Below are 15147 nucleotides of genomic sequence, written 5' to 3'. Positions count from 1 at the left end.
TGGGTTAACCTATTTTTAAGGTGTTACTTTCTTCAGTATTTTTTGTGTCTCCTTTAGCAAGGTGTTGACTCATTTTTCATGATTTTCTTGCATTGTTCTCATTTTTCTTCCCAATTTTTCCTTTGCTTCTCTTAGTTGATTTTCCAAATCCTTTTTGAGTTCTTCCATGGCCTGAAACCAATTCATATTTTTCTTGGAGGCTTTTGATGTAGGATCATTGACTTTGCTGACTTCTTCTGGCTGTACGTTTTGATCTTCTTTATCACCAAAGTAAGATTCCATAGTCTGAGTCCTTTTACATTGTCTGCTCATTTCCCCATCAAATTGCTTGACTTTTGAGCTCTGTCAGGGTATGACTGCTTCCAGAGTGGAGAGTCCTCTGTCCCAAGCTTCAGGGGTGTTGTGCTGTTGTTTTCAGAGCTACTTCTATCCTGAGGTGGTATGATACTCTTCCTCTGGCCTGTGCTCTGGTATGCAAGTACAAGCACACCTTTCTGCCATGTAAATGCCAGGAGGACTCCCTCTCCACAGCCACCACAAGCTCCACCTTACCAGCACTCCTCCTCCCCCAAGGACCACCAACGAGGACTGCCACCCAGATCCAAGCAAGGCAAAGCAAGATAATCTTACCTCAGCACCAGCAAAAAGATCACTCCCACTATGATCAGCTGCTTGATTTCTCCCACTGTCTGTGGACCTGGAGCTTTGGAAGCAGCTGCCACTGCTGCTGGTGCTATTGCCTGTGCTGCTGCCTCCACAGCTTCCTCCACTGCCCTGGGGCTGGGGCTGGACCATGCCTTTCTCTCATCCAGGTCCAACAGCTTTTCCACTGACCTACTAAGTGGTCTTTGATGTTTTCAGGTTGAGAAGTCTGGAAAGTGCCACAGCTTCCAGTGATTCAGGGCCCTGAGGCCTGTTCCCCCCGGTCTTCTCTGACCTGGTCTTTCCTGGCACAGCCCAAGCTGTGCTGTGCTCTGCTCCCAGCACCGTGCAATAGACTCTTTCCAATGACCATTCAGGTTGTCTTGGGCTGGAGACTTGCTTTGCTCTGGGTTCTGTAGCTCTAGAATTTGTTTAGAGTCATTTTCACAGGTATTTGGAGGGATTTGGGGGAGAGCTCAAGGGGGTCTCTGTTTTCACACTGCCATCTTGGCTCTGCCCTCCTTAATAAACATTTGTACTTTGGATCACTGGTTTCATTGGAGCACTGCCTCCTCATTGCACTAATGGCTGACTCTCAGCTTGACTGAACCCCATCTCAATTGTCTAAGCAGCCATCATTCAGCTGAGTCTGAGATCCCACTGCTGAGTTTCTCTGGTTCAGGACCTAACTGTCAAACCCTGAACAGCTCCCTATCTCAGCATCTGCCACATGGGATACTACCCAGAGGGCTGTGTTGCTGCAAGCAACAAGAATTTGAAGGTTTCATAGACACATCCTGGATGACAGATCCAAGGCAGATTATTGAATTCATTAGGGAGGAGGTAGAGAGGCTGGAGGTGAGGAACAGCTCTAGAGGAGATGTTTGGGAGAGCATTAAAGGGACTTTGATCTGATCACTATCTAGCTGCTAATCTAACTCTCATTGGAGGGGTTTCTGTCATAGGCCAGTAGGCTCTTTTTTGAAGATGGAGAATTTTGACAATGTGGCCCCAACTTAGAAGAATGGCTTGTGGCCTATCTTGTAAATGTCTTAAAAGAAATATCCACTTTAATTAGAGGTAATTTATTTGCACATGGTTAGAAGTTGGAAATATTTTATTATAAATGACTTACTTGATATGAACTGTTTTAAAATCGATTATTCAATGTATTTATTTATACTATCCCTGAAACTTTTGTTACAATTGTAGTTAATCTGGCAACTCTTAAATAAATTCATTTATTTATTAGAGTCCATCTTCTTATCAAAAGTGTTCTGTTATTAATTATTTAGTGGAATCTCTTCCTCCTAATGGGGGAATGAATAATGCAGAGTATAAAAATTGGGTTCTAATTTTTCTGTTTTTAATGTGAGTTTATTAGATATATCAACATGACAATTGGGCAACTGTATCATCTATATTTTGATTATTGCCTTGCTGATACACCAATCTAAAATAAGTTCGCTGGTCTAAATATTTCCAAATATGATTTTATAATAATAGAGACATAAGGGTTGAGTTAACTTTCATTATTTGACCTGGTTGTTTGAAAAGTATTTAAAACTGTGTTAAGACCAAATTTATAGATTTTATCAAAGAAAGAGGATCACTACAAGAAACCTAAGAAGCCAGTCAGCTGGAAGCTGCTTAGAGCACATCTAGACCAGAGAGTTTCATCAGATGGTGCGTCCAGACGTTTATATGAAATGAGACTTTTGAGCCTTTGATGGACAATTTCATTCATTGTTTACTTGTTCCCTTTGTATCTTTTATCTGTATGTTCTGCTTACTTCTGGGGACTGCCTCCTTTAGTCTTGTCATTGAACTGATCAATTTCTCCTCTCTGTTCCCCCACGTTGTTACACATTGTAAGTCCCCAAACCCTTGATGAATTATTAGTGATTCGCTGAGGAGGCACACCTCTCATTAGAATCAGATGGTGGAATGTGACCAATGATTTTTAATAATCATTATCTTGGAGATTCAGCCCCCTTCTTCCAAAGTTCTGACTTGAAGTTCAGTTTTTCTTCAGAAGAACATTACTGATAATGAGAGTGCATTGACTCTCCTTATCCTGGTCAAACCTATCCCAATTTCCCTAGTGATTTAATCTAAGGTAGGGAAGCCCATTGTGTTTTGCTCAGACTCGGGTGTGGAGACACATTCTTTTGTCTAGGTAGTCCAAATCCAGGGGGCAGTGTGGTAAAAGAGGTATTTCCTCTTTCCAGAGATAAAATGATGGGGGGAGATCACCCCTGTGCACCCTGTATAAACTGTGCACTCTAACCCCAAAATGAGTTCAGTTCCAACATTGCAGCTCCCATACGTGCATGCCACCTGCTTTGAGAGAAATAAACAATTGACACAATGTAATCATGTTTGTCTTTCTTAGACCAAAGTCTGCAGGTTGACAATACAAACACACACACACACACACACACACACACACACACACACACAGAGGTAGGTATATGAGTATGCATGCATGTATGCGTATGCGTGTATATATACACATATACAGACATGTAGCTACAAATGTACATCGATATCTATATATACACACATATACTTGCGTATTTGTATGGAGGGAGAGAGGAGAGAGATGAGAGAAAGGAAGTTTAAGATAATCTTATATCATTTGGCTGCTAAGGAATATGAAAAAGGCCTCCCAAAGGGCAGGAGATTTGAGGTGAATCTTGGAGGAAGCCAGTTGGGGAAAAAAAGAAGTAGAAATGAGGAAAGAGCATGTCAGCCACGGGGGATGGCCGATGACTTGGAATAGTGATGAGCAATGAAGTGTTTTGAGTGAAGGCAGCAGGTAGGGCAGGGTAGCTGAGTGCAGAACATGGGAAGAAAGTCAAGTGTATGAACACTGGAAAGGGAGGACAGGGGAAGTTTATGAAGAGTTTTAAAGGTCAAATAAAAGATCCTGGAGATAATAGGGAATTACTGGAGTTTATGGATTGGGAGAATGACATCGGCAAATCTGTGCTTTAGGGAAAACATTTTTTGCACCTAAATGGAAAAGGAATTGGAATGTAGAGAAACATCAAGTAAGAAGATCATTTAGAAGCCTATTGTAATGGTCCAGACAAGTATCAAATCAACAAGTCCACAAGCATTTATAAAGCACTTACTATGTGCTAAGCACTGTCCTAAATGCTGGGGATACAAATACAAGCCCAAAGACAATCCTGCTCTCAAGGAGCTTCCATTCTAATGGGAAAACACATTTAAAGGAAGCTCACAAGGCCTTGGGGGCAGAAAGGTGTCCTTGGAAGGTATGGTGCTGATGTCTGGAAAATGAAGCGGGACTATCTGAAGCCATTCCTCAAAATGGAGGTTCTGGGGAAAATCATCAGTGACAGAAATGGATTTTAGGGGCAAGGGAGGAAGACAGCTGAAACATGGTGTAAAAATCCAGAGAGAAACATCTAGAGAAGTGATGAGGATCTGGATAAAGATAGTGTCTGTGTGAGGACATAGAAGAAGACAAATAGGAAAGATGTGATGGTAGAAAAATAGATCATGGAAAAGCTAGAAACTTCTTGAGCAAAGGCTTTATATTGTCTTGTCTCCAAAGAACAGGCCTCAAGACAGTTTCCATTCCTGGGGCCAAATTATTTAGAAATGGTTACTTTCCTTACAGGTCTCCCATCTGTTCGTTTTTATATTTACCTATGTAAGATATCTCCCACTATTTTGAGTTATATCTATAAATGCTGGGAAGTCTTTCCTTGTTTACAAAAATTATTATTTCATGGATAAAGATGATTTTTCCTAAGCAGAGACCATGGTATTTTTACATCCTCTTAAGAGAATTTCACTATCCACTAACCTACCATTTCTCCCCATACCTAATAGAGTCCTTCATTGCAATGAGTTAAAATTGGCCCTGTCTGAGAAAGAACATCTCCTTGTTTATCTCTAGGAATGAGATAAAATAAGTACCTACCAATCACAAAATATCTGAAGGATCTGAACAGTACTATACCATAGCAGGTAAAGAAAATTCTGAAAAACCCAGAACTCTGATTAAAAGAAAAACAACAGTGACTTCAAAAAGCTGAAAGTAAGTCTTCCTTTCCTCAACTAAATTGTTAAGTAACCAGAAGACAGAGACTAAACTGATAATTCTCTATTCCCCACAGCACTTAACAATGCTGAGGATGCAATAGTGCTCTGATAATTACTGAATCACCGAAGTGCTCTAGTCTTACTTATCTCCCATCTTACTAGAAATTATATCCTTCCTGTGATCCTGAGGGGAGACAAAGAAAGAGTGAAAGTGAGAAAAAAGTGAATATTGGTGAGACATCTGGAGTATTGGAAGCCACGCTAATCCTCAGGGAGTTTCCTATCCCCTTCCCCTCCATGGGATAATCTGAAATGGACGGTTTCTGTGCTGCCCAGAGAACTACCTCAAGATGTTGATGTCAATAATGATGACAATCATGATGATGTAAGCCAACATACTCCATTCATCAGATGCAGACATCTCCATAGTGGGGAGGAGGGGGTCATTTCCAACATCACTAAGGGCTAAGAAAGTTCAGACTCCTTATCGATTAAGCATATGTCTACAACCCTAGCTGGCTCTTCCTGCCCAATCAAGAGTCATTTGTCTTTAATGGTAGCAGTAAGGAAACTAATGACAGAGTGCACAATCAGATTGTGGCATCTCAGGAGAACCATCGCTGCTGGCGACACAGTCACTTCATGCTGGACTGGAAAAAAATACAATCCTGTGTGTGAGTCAGTGCAGATTTTCTTATCAAAATTCTCGCTCAGTCTCCATCACATAGAAAGGTTCTGATGTCCTCCAGTTTTCCAACACCTTGGATGTAGGAAAGATTTGCAGTAAGCCATATGGCTTTGCTAGTAGGAAACATCCATGGATTATCAATGCATGGTGCCAAATTATTGCAGCTCAGGATCATCAGAATTCAGGGTTATAGTGACATTGGCAGGTGAGTTTTCTGATTACAGATTTTTCAGCTTTATAATTGAGCACTAAGAACACTTTTTGTAGATCCTGGACCACTTCAAGAATTTTTCAGATCAAACATCAAGAGATATCGCCAGTCCACTGAAGAAGCTAGGTGGGAAAGTGTTTGCGCCTCTTGTGTTAAGCAGTTAATTATCCAAGTTTTTCCTCCAATCTCTCTTCTTTTCTAATGCTTTTCTTTGCACTATACTTTCATTGATGATGCCACCTTAAGCTCTTTTAAAAATACTTTTTAAAATTCTTGTATCATTTCTCCTAGGAATTACAGCTGACCTGTCACCAAGCAGTATTTTTGTTAAATCTATTTCAGTTGTTTTCTTCTGAGTTGGATCCTCAACCCCCTAGCAGTGATTTATACTGAGGGTTTCTTTGTCTCCTCATTCTTCCAGCTTTACTTTTCAGATTGGTACTAGATGACATATTTCTCAAAAGAATATCAAGACATTGAATGGTCATGGTTTGGAGTCCTGCTGCTGCTTTCTCTGGGAATTGCCTTCTTCAAGAATCACAGTTGGGGGGGGGGAGGGGGGTGCAGCTCAGAACAGGGAACTACAAATATTCATTGGGCTCAAATGCTCCAACCTAGGGCATGGTCTGGTCATTGTCCTCCCAAACATTTCCAGCTCTGGACCTTTGGTTAGATCTTGGCAATACAAAGGCACTTTAGGACCTTAAAAAACCCTAGCAGTCATTTTGTCCATCCTCTCCTTAACCACCCTTTTATAGTTTAGGGAACTCAAGCCCACAGAAATTGAGCTACTAGACCAAAATTACACAGCAAAGTCATTTGGAGAAAATCATTCCTTACTCTTCCATTCAAGCCTAACATGCTATTTCTTGACCTCCCCAAGCAATGGGGAGATCATTTCTTTGAACCTTCTTTGGACTCCTGTGTCAGTTTCTTGTGTGTATGTTTTGTATTAACTTAAATTATTAGTTATACTTTCATATGGACAGGGATTATGTACAGTATTATATTTTGTATGTCCCACAACCACAGGCATAGTGCTGAGCAGGGATCAGTTACTTAGTAAATATTGGTAGTTTGGAAGACTGGACACATGTGGGTGATTTCTGGTCACTGTATCCACAGCTAACACAAGGCCTGACTAGAATTGTCAGTTCTGTTAAGAAACCATCCCACCCACCCTCCTGGAAGCAAGAGTTTCTGCTGTCTTCCCATTTTCACTGCTCTGACCCTGACAGATGATCCCTGGGAAGCCTCTGTCTCAGGCTCAATGCCTAGATGTTGGTGGTATTCATGAAACACTCACCTACACAGATTGTGCAGGGTGAAAACATTTAGTTCAAGGTTCTGACAGATATCAATCAAATGATAGACACTCAAAGATAGAGTTATTGGAACCTCCAGCTTCCCAGTCAGACAATGCTGCTGGGGAGATAGCTGGATAGTGTCAGAAGATCCTTCATCTAATACTTTTTACCTACAAGATAGCCCTGACTGGAAGATAATTCTTTTGTAGCCCAGAGGATTCACTCCCTCGGAACAAGGGATCCCTCACCTCCTATTGTGTGAGCAGAGAGCTCCTGGCTATAGATAATCGGGATCATCAGCTTGAAAAAGAAATGATAGGAGTGGATTTGGGGTCAGGGGATGTATCTGTTAGCAGCAACAAAAAATAAGCCCTGCCTGTCAGAGATAAGGAAGTGAGAGACAACTTGGTGAAGGTTGGGTAGGGCTGGTTTTTTCAGTTCATTAACGTGCAGTCATGAAGACAAAAGAAGCTTCATCCTGGATCAGCCCTCTTGGTCTCAATAGCACCACACCAACTTCTGAGTTGCTTCCATAGTCACAGACAGGGAAAACTCCCTCCCTATTATTCCCATTCCATAATGTTTTCTATAATGTCCAAGGTTGGGTACCAATCACCCCAGCTTCATTAAAATCTTTCCAATCTCATATGTAATGAAAAAGCAAGAAAAGCTTATTCTCCAGTAACACCAAAGTTAAAATCAGCTTAGCAGTTTAAGCATGGCAGTGAAAATGGTAGGATAGAAAGATTTAGAATGAGGTTTGATTGGGAAGTGTTATGGGGCCAGTTAGAGCCAAGCCCTGCCCTCCTCGGACCTCCACGCCCAGGGCCTGCTGAGGTAAACTCAGGGCTCTGTGACATGGGTGGAGCCAGGAGGAGGGGTCTCGCCTTTGTTGTTTCCATAGCAATTCCAGGTCTTTGCCCGGACCTGCTTCACCACATGGCACTTCCGGCTCTTTGTCTGGGCTTGCCAGAGCACATGGAACTTCCGGTTCTTTATCTGGACTGCCTGATCGAAGGGAGCTTCAGGTTAGCTTGGGAAGAGAAGGGGAGAAGAGTAGGCGGAACCAGGGCGGTCCTGGTGCCTACGTAACCAAAGATATAAAAGTTTGCTTTTAACCTGAATAAAATGGAGTTACTCACCACCTTTGGCTCCCGCCCCATTCATTGTCTACAGAGATCAGGTCCTTTGCTGGACAAAGGCCTGGGTGTTGGGGGATAACAGACCCCAACAAGTTGAGTGTTGGGGCAGAGGACCCCAACAGGGAAGGTTGAGAGTTTTAGGCCCTCTGCTACTTTGGAGAAGTGAAGAAAAAGGCTTTTGAGAAAACAACAACTTACATTTATTTGTTTTATTTTTTAATGTTGAAAAATATAGGAATAAATGGACTTTTCTTTAGTGTGGCAAATAGTATCTATCTAAATCTAAAGACCTAACATTATCTGTAATAGAGAAACAGCACTAAAGAACATTCCATTTATGTCAGGATTAAAGCAAGTATGTCCATTTTTAGTGTGATTGGTATTGTTATAGAAATGTCACCTTTTCAATTTGTTTTTTTTGTGGGTTTTTTTTTTTTTTTGCTTTTCAGTATAGTTTCTTCTAAGCAACATGTTATAAGGCTTTATTTTTTTATCAAATCTTTCGCTCTTTCTAGTTTTATTGATTTACTCAATATATTCACATTTAAAGTTATGAGAGATAGAGGACGGAGCCAAGATGGCCATGTGAAAGCAGCATCTTACCGGAGCTCTCTCACATGTTCTGTCACATTCCTATAAAAAAGTGAATCTGAGCAGATTTGAGAGAGTTAGAAACTGGGAGCAGTCTGAGTGAGGTAAATTTCCAAGCAAGGAGAGTCCTAAAGGCTGATGGGATGAATCTGTAGGCTGGGAGAGCCCTTGGTGGGTGGAGCTGCTCCAGACAGCACCAAAGCAGAAGCAGCTGCAGAAACCAACCAACGTGGGAGACAGGCTAGAAGAAAGTTGGGTGCCCAAAACCGGCAGAGATCCCTAGGCCTGCCAAAACAGGATGGCAGTCTGTGGAAGAGACAGGAGACAGCAGCACAATGCCACAAGCCATGAAACATCAACACCTGGGGCTTGCAGGCCAAAGGTATGAAACTCATCTTCTTGAACTTCTGGGAGACAAATTGGCCAAGTAAACAGCTCTAATCCCTCCCCCCCCCCCTCAACCCAGAGAATTCCTTGGGAAAAAACGCTGGGATAGAGGAGACAGAAATGGGGCTTCAGTGGCCAGACAGTGGGAGTTCCTGAGTACCAGAGGGGCAGAGCCAGCAAGGGTCAACACCAGGAGCCCAGATGTACCCTTGCTCCCCCAGGGGAAGTGCCTCTCTTCCCTCCCCACCCACACTGGGCTTTGCTCTGCTCCCAGTTCCATGTGATAGACCCTTTCCAGTGACCCAGGCTATAGCCCTGCTTCCATCTGCTATTTGTGGGTTCTGCAGCTATAGAATTTGTTCAGAGCCATTTTTTACAGGTTTTTGGAGGGATCTGGAGAAGAGCTTAAGCAAGTCCTTGCTTTTCAGCTGCCATCTTGGCTCTGTGTCCCAAAAAACTTTTATTTAATGTAATCAAAATTATCCATTTTGCATTTCATAGAGCTCTCTGTCTCTTGTGTGGTCATAAATTCTTCCCTTCTCCAGAAATGTGACAAGTAGACTATTCCATGCTCCCCCAAATTAGTTATAATATCAGCTTTTATATCTAAATCATGAACCCATTTTGACTTTATTTTGGTATACAGTGTAATATATTGGTCTATTCCCAGTTTTTGCCCTACCATTTTCCAGTTTTCCCAGCAGTTGTTGTGAAATAGTGAATTATTAGCCCAGAAGCTGGCCTCTTTGGGTTTATCAAAGCGTAGGTTGCTATAGTCATTGACTACTGCATCTTGTGTACCTAACCTATTCCACTGATCCACCACTATTTCTTAGTCAGTACCAAGTAGTTGTAATGATTGCTGCTTTATAATACAGTTTACTATGTGGTATGGCTAGGCCTCCTTCTTTAGCTCTTCTTTTCATGAATTCCCTTGATATTCTGGACCTTTTTTCATCCAGGTGAATTTTGTTATTATTTTATCTAGCTCTGTGAAATAATTTTTGGGCAGTTTGATTGGCATGGCTCTAAATAAATAAATTAATTTAGGTGAAATTATACTTTTTATTATATTAGCTTGGCCTACCAACAAGCAACTGATGCTTTTCCATTTATTTAGATCTGACTTTATTTGTGTGAAAAGTGTTTTGCAATTGTGTTCATTTAGGTCCTGATTTTGACTTGGCAGGTAGATTCCCAAATACTTTATGGTGTCCACAGTAACTTTATGTGGAATTTCTCTTTCTATCTCTTGCTGTTGGCCTTTGTTAATAATATATGGGAACGCAAGGATTTTTGTGGGTTTATTTTATATCCAGCAATTTTGCTAAAGTTTTTTTTTTCTTATTTCATGTAGTTTTTTACTGGATTCTCTAAATAAATCATCATATCATCCGCAAAGACTATTAACTTAGTTTCGTCTTTGCCTATTCTAATTCCTTCAATTTTTTTTCTTTTCTTATTACTAAAGCTAACAATTACAGCACCAAACTGAATAATAAGGGTGAGAAAGGACATCCTTGTTTCACACCCAATCTTATTCAGAATGCATGTAGCTTCTCCTCATTACATAGAATGCTTGCTGATGGGTTTAGGTAGGTGCTACTTGCCATTTTAAGGAAGACATCATTTATTCTTATGCTTTCTAGTGTTTTTAATAGGAATGGATGTTGTATTTTGTCAAAAGCTTTTTCTGCATCTATTGAGATAATTGTACAGTTTCTGCTAGTATTTTTTGTTGACATGAACACTTATGCTGATAGTTTTCCTAATATTAAACCAGCCTTGCATTCCTGGAATAAATCCTATCTGATCATAGTGTATTATTCTTATGATAACTTGCTGTAATCTTTTTGCTAATATTTTTAAAATTTTTTGCATCTATATTCATTAGGAAAATTGGTCTATAAAAATTTCTTTCTGTTTTTTGACTCTTCTTGGTTTAGGTATTACTACCATATTTGAGTCATAAAAACAATTTGGTAGGACTCCTTCTTCACCTATTTTCCCAAATAGTCTATAAAGTATGGGATTGTTCTTTAAATGTTTGATAGAATTCACATGTAAAACCATCTGGCCTTGGAGATTTTTTCCTAGGGAGTTCATTTGTGGCTTGTTCAATTTCTTTTTCAGTGATGGGATTATTTAAGTATTTTACTTCTTCTTCAATTAATCTGGGCAATTTGTATTTTTGTAAATATTCATCTATTTCCCTAAGATTATCAAATTCATGGGCATACAATTGGGCAAAATAATTCATAATTATTGTTTTGATTTCCTCTTCATTGGAGCTGTGTTCACCCTTTTCATTTTTGATACTGGTAATTTGGTTTTCTTTCTTTTTTTTTAAAATCAAATTTACCAAAGTTTTATCTATTTTATTGTTTTGTTTTTATAAAACCAGGTCTCAGTTTTATTTATTAGTTCAATTGTTTTCTTGATTTCAATTTTATTAATTTCTCTTTTCATTTTCAGTATTTCTAATTTGGAATTTTATTGAGGCGTTTCAATTTATTCTTTTTCTAGCTTTTTCAGTTGCATGCCCAATTCCTTCATCTCCTTTTTCTCTATTTGATTCTTGTAAATATTAAGAGATTAAAAACTTCCACTAAGTACTGCTTTCACTGCATCACATAAGTTTTGTTGTCTCATTACTGTCATTCTCTTGAATGAAATTTATTGTTTCTTTGACCCACTGATTCTTTAGGATTAGATTATTTAGTTTCCATTTACTTTTTAGTATATTTTCCATGGTCCTTTATTACAAACAATTTTTATTGCATCGTCATCTGAAAAGGATACATTGACTATTTCTGCCTTTCTGCACTGGATTGTGAGGTTTTTATGCCTTACACATTGTCAATTTTTGTGTATGTGCCATGTACCACCAATAAAAAGGTATATTCCTTTCTATCCCCTTTCAATTTTCTTCAGAGGTATAGAATATCTATTTTTTCTAAATTTCTATTCACCTCCTTAATGTCTTTCTTGTTTATTTTGTGGTTAGATTTATCAAGTTCAGAAAGGGGGATGTTGACGTCCCCCACTAAGACAGTTTTCCTTTTTATTTCTTCCTGTAACTCCCTTAATTTCTCCTGTAAGGATTCGGATGCTATACCACTTGGCACACAAATTTAAGTAATGATATTACTTCATTGTCTATGGTACCTTTTAGAAGGATATAGTGTCCTTCCTTATGTCTTCTCATTATATCTATCTTTGCTTTTGCTTTGTCTGAAATTAAGATTGCTACCCCTGCTTTTTTTTACTTTAGCTGAAGCATAATATATTCTGCTCCAGACTTTTACTTTTCCCCTGTGAGTATCCCCTGTTTCGAATGTGTTTCTGGTAAACAACATATTGTAGGATTTTAAGTGAGAATTCATCCCATTCACTTCCACAGTTATGATTACTATCTGTGTCTTTTTCTCCATTGTATTCCCCCCTCCCCATTTATGTTTTTTTTCCCTTCTCTCTTCCCCTCCTCAAAAGAGTTTTGCTTTTGACCTCCACCTTCCTCAATATTCCTTTCCTAACAGCCCCACTCTTAACCTTTTCCTTTACTACTTCTTCCCTCCCTTCTAACCATCCCCCTTTCTTTCCATTTTCCCCTCCTACTGCTTGTAGGGCAAGTTTGGTTTCTATACTTCACAGAGTATGTTATTCCCTCCTTGAACCAAATCCATGAGAGTAAAACTCAAACACTGCTCTTCTCCCTCCCTTCTTTCCCTCTACTATAGTATGTTTTGTGCCACTTCATGTATTGTAATTTACCCTTTTCTGCCTCCATCTTCTTTTCCCATTATAGTCCCTTTACATCCCTTAGTTAGATTTTTATCATCAGTTAATTAATACCACAGCCTCTGTCTATGTATATCTCTTTTAGATGTCATAATAACTATACCGTTTTCAAGATTAACAAATATCACCCTCCCATATATGGATGTAAACAGTTTGCCCTTGTTGAATAAAAAGCTTTTTTCTCTCCCCCCCTCCCGCTTTACCTTTTTATGCCTCTCTTGAGTCTTGTATTTGAAGATCAAACTTTTCAAGCTCTGGCCCTTTCATCAGGAAGATCTTCAATTCTCTTATTTCATTAAATGTCCATCTCCTTGCCTGAAAGATTATGCTCAATTTTTCTGGATAATTGATCCTTGGTTGTAGTCCAGTTTCTTTTGCCTTTCAGAATATCTTATTCCAATTGCTCTGATTGTTAATGTAGAAACTGCAAGCTCCTGTGTGATTTCGACTGTAATTCCGCAATATGTGAATTCTTTCTTTGTGGCTGCTTGCAATATTTTCTCCTGGAGTTGATAATTCTGGAATTTGGCTACAATATTCTTTGGAGTTTTCAATTTGGGATCTCTCTCAAGGGGTGATCAGTGGATTCTTTCAATGATTTTTTTTTACTTTCTGGTTCTAGGACCTCAGGGCAATTTTCCTTGTTCATTACTTTGAAGATATTGTCCAGGCTCTTTTTTTTTTTCATCATGGCTTTCCTGTAGACCAATACTTCTTAGATTATCTCTCCTGGATCTATTTTCTAGGTCAGTTGTTTTTCCAATGGGATATTTTGTTTTCTTCTATTTTTTCATCCTTTAGATTTTGTTTGACTCATTCTTGATGCCTCATAGAGTCATTAGCGTCTACTTGCCCAATTCTAATTTTTAACAAATTATTTTCTTGAGATACCTTCTGTATCTCTCTTTCTATTTGGCCAGTTTTACTTTTTGAGGATTCATTCTCTCCTGTTAGGTTCTGTAATTTTTTTTTACCTCTCTAATTTGACTTTTAAAATCTTCCTTGAACTCTTCTAGGAATGCTTTTTGAGCTTGGTTCTAGATCATATTCCCTTTTGAGGTTTCACATGTGGGTATAGTTAATGCTGTTCTCTTCTGAATTTGTATTTTGATCTTATCTGCCCCCATAACATGATTAAATTGTCTTTTTTTTTACTTTTTTAGTTTGCTTCTTCATGGTAGTTGCCTTTTTCCTGGCTTTTAAAGTGGATCTCTGGGGTCCAGAGGCCTCTGTCCCAAACTTCTTTGTTGTGAGCTAGGGGCCTGTGTGTGTGGCTTTGTGTGCTGTGGCCTCAGATTTTATCAGCTAGAGGCTATATAATGGTACATCTCCCCTGGTGCTGAGCTGGAGCTGGCTGGTTTGTGCCCAGGTAGAGGTTGGTAAAGCCTCTCTGAGTTTCCCTCGGGTTACCCTCACACTCCCAATGTGAGATGTAGCAGAGGGGTGGTCTGGCTGCTGGAAGTCTCCTCTTCTTCTAGGGCTCTGCTATAACATGGGTGGCCTCAACCATCAGTTTGTGCTGGTGTCTGCCAATTCCCTTGGCTGCGTGAAGGCCTGTCTGGGGTCCTGGTGTTGGTACTTGCAGGCTCCACCCCCTTGGGGCTCAGGAACTCCCACTGGTCTGCTGAAGTGGGGCTTGCTGGGATGCCTGCCTTTCTGCACTGGTCTCCTCCCACCACCACAAGAGGGGTCCATCTCCCTAGCTTCCCCAGCTAAAAGACTTTTGAAGTCCGACTTCTGGCTCTTCTATTCCCGGGTTTTTCCTAGGGCAGTATTCCCTGGGGTATTCAAGGTCAGCAAAGGAGGGATAAGAGCACTTACTTGGTCATCACAGCTCCCAGAAGTTCAGGAAGGTGAGTTTCAAACCTTTAGACTGTATGCTGCCAGCCCTAGGGGTAGCTGCTGCCACTGCCGCAGGTTCTGTGCTTCTGTCTCACCTAGCTCCAACAGACTCCTGTCCTAAGCTGAGAGTCCTGGTTATCACCACTGCAGCTGGTGATTCAGCCCAGGGCCTGCTCATGCCCCAGAATGTTCAGGTGTAATTCCTCATGTTTGGTGATCTCCCAGTCTGGTCCAACAGAACCTTCCAGTTGACCCTCCAGACTCTCCTGGGCTAGAAATCTGCCACACTCTGCCTTCTGGTAGATTCTACCTCTCAAATTTGATCAGATTTACTGTTTAAGAGATATGTGAAAGAATTTGTGAGAGAGTTCTGATATGTCCCTGCTTTCATTCTGCTTTGTCTCTGTTTCTCAATCCATTATACTCTAACTTATCAGATTAGGAACATCAGAGTGA

The 15147-nt window shown here is 40.2% G+C and overlaps 1 protein-coding gene across 1 annotated transcript in view; it reads left to right on the top strand.

The window, feature by feature from the left end:
• Positions 1-14891, top strand: part of LOC118857871 (HLA class II histocompatibility antigen, DQ beta 1 chain-like) — a 39053-nt gene extending 24162 nt beyond the window's left edge. The window contains exons 4-6 of the mRNA XM_036768353.1: positions 14328-14424; positions 14617-14702; positions 14791-14891. Of these exons, the coding sequence (XP_036624248.1) occupies positions 14328-14424; positions 14617-14702; positions 14791-14891 (284 nt within the window). The remainder of the gene's footprint in view (positions 1-14327; positions 14425-14616; positions 14703-14790) is intronic.
• The last annotated feature ends 256 nt before the right edge of the window (positions 14892-15147 follow it).

The sequence above is a fragment of the Trichosurus vulpecula genome, chromosome 7 (assembly GCF_011100635.1).
Source record: "Trichosurus vulpecula isolate mTriVul1 chromosome 7, mTriVul1.pri, whole genome shotgun sequence".
Taxonomy (NCBI): domain Eukaryota; kingdom Metazoa; phylum Chordata; class Mammalia; order Diprotodontia; family Phalangeridae; genus Trichosurus; species Trichosurus vulpecula.
Note: the sequence above shows the minus strand (reverse complement) of the source record. Positions and strands in the feature narration are given on the sequence as shown.